Source organism: Pterocles gutturalis, unplaced genomic scaffold (genome assembly GCF_000699245.1).
Source record: "Pterocles gutturalis isolate BGI_N339 unplaced genomic scaffold, ASM69924v1 scaffold28976, whole genome shotgun sequence".
Lineage (NCBI taxonomy): Eukaryota > Metazoa > Chordata > Aves > Pterocliformes > Pteroclidae > Pterocles > Pterocles gutturalis.
Window position 1 is genome coordinate 986 of NW_010098715.1, and position 322 is coordinate 1,307.

The following is a 322-nucleotide window of genomic DNA, read 5'->3' on the forward strand; positions in this document are numbered from 1 at the left end:
CCCCCCCGCTGCTGCGGCGCTCACAGAGCTACATCCCCACCTCAGCCACCAAGCCACCCGTCGGGCCCCCCGTCCTCAAGAGCGGCTTCTGCGTGAAGCAGGGGAATGTGGTGAGTGCCGGGGTCGGGCGGCTCGGCAGGTGGGCGGCACTGGGCTGGCTGCTCCCCACAAGCCGGGGATGCTCCAGGGATGCTCTGGGGTTGCTCCAGGGATGCTTGGGGATTGCTCCGGGGATGCTCTGGGGTTGCTCCAGGGATGCTCCTGGGTTGCTCTGGGGATGCTCTGGGGATGCTCCAGAGATGCCGGACCAAGAGAGTACCGG

At 68.0% G+C, this 322-nt stretch overlaps 1 protein-coding gene across 1 annotated transcript in view; it reads left to right on the plus strand.

The window, feature by feature from the left end:
* PLEKHA2 (pleckstrin homology domain containing, family A (phosphoinositide binding specific) member 2) overlaps nucleotides 1-322 on the plus strand; it is a gene marked incomplete at its 5' end in the record, with an annotated part of 3,397 nt that overhangs the window by 915 nt on the left and 2,160 nt on the right. The window contains one exon of the mRNA XM_010073821.1: nucleotides 6-110. Within this exon, the coding sequence (XP_010072123.1) occupies nucleotides 6-110 (105 nt within the window). The remainder of the gene's footprint in view (nucleotides 1-5; nucleotides 111-322) is intronic.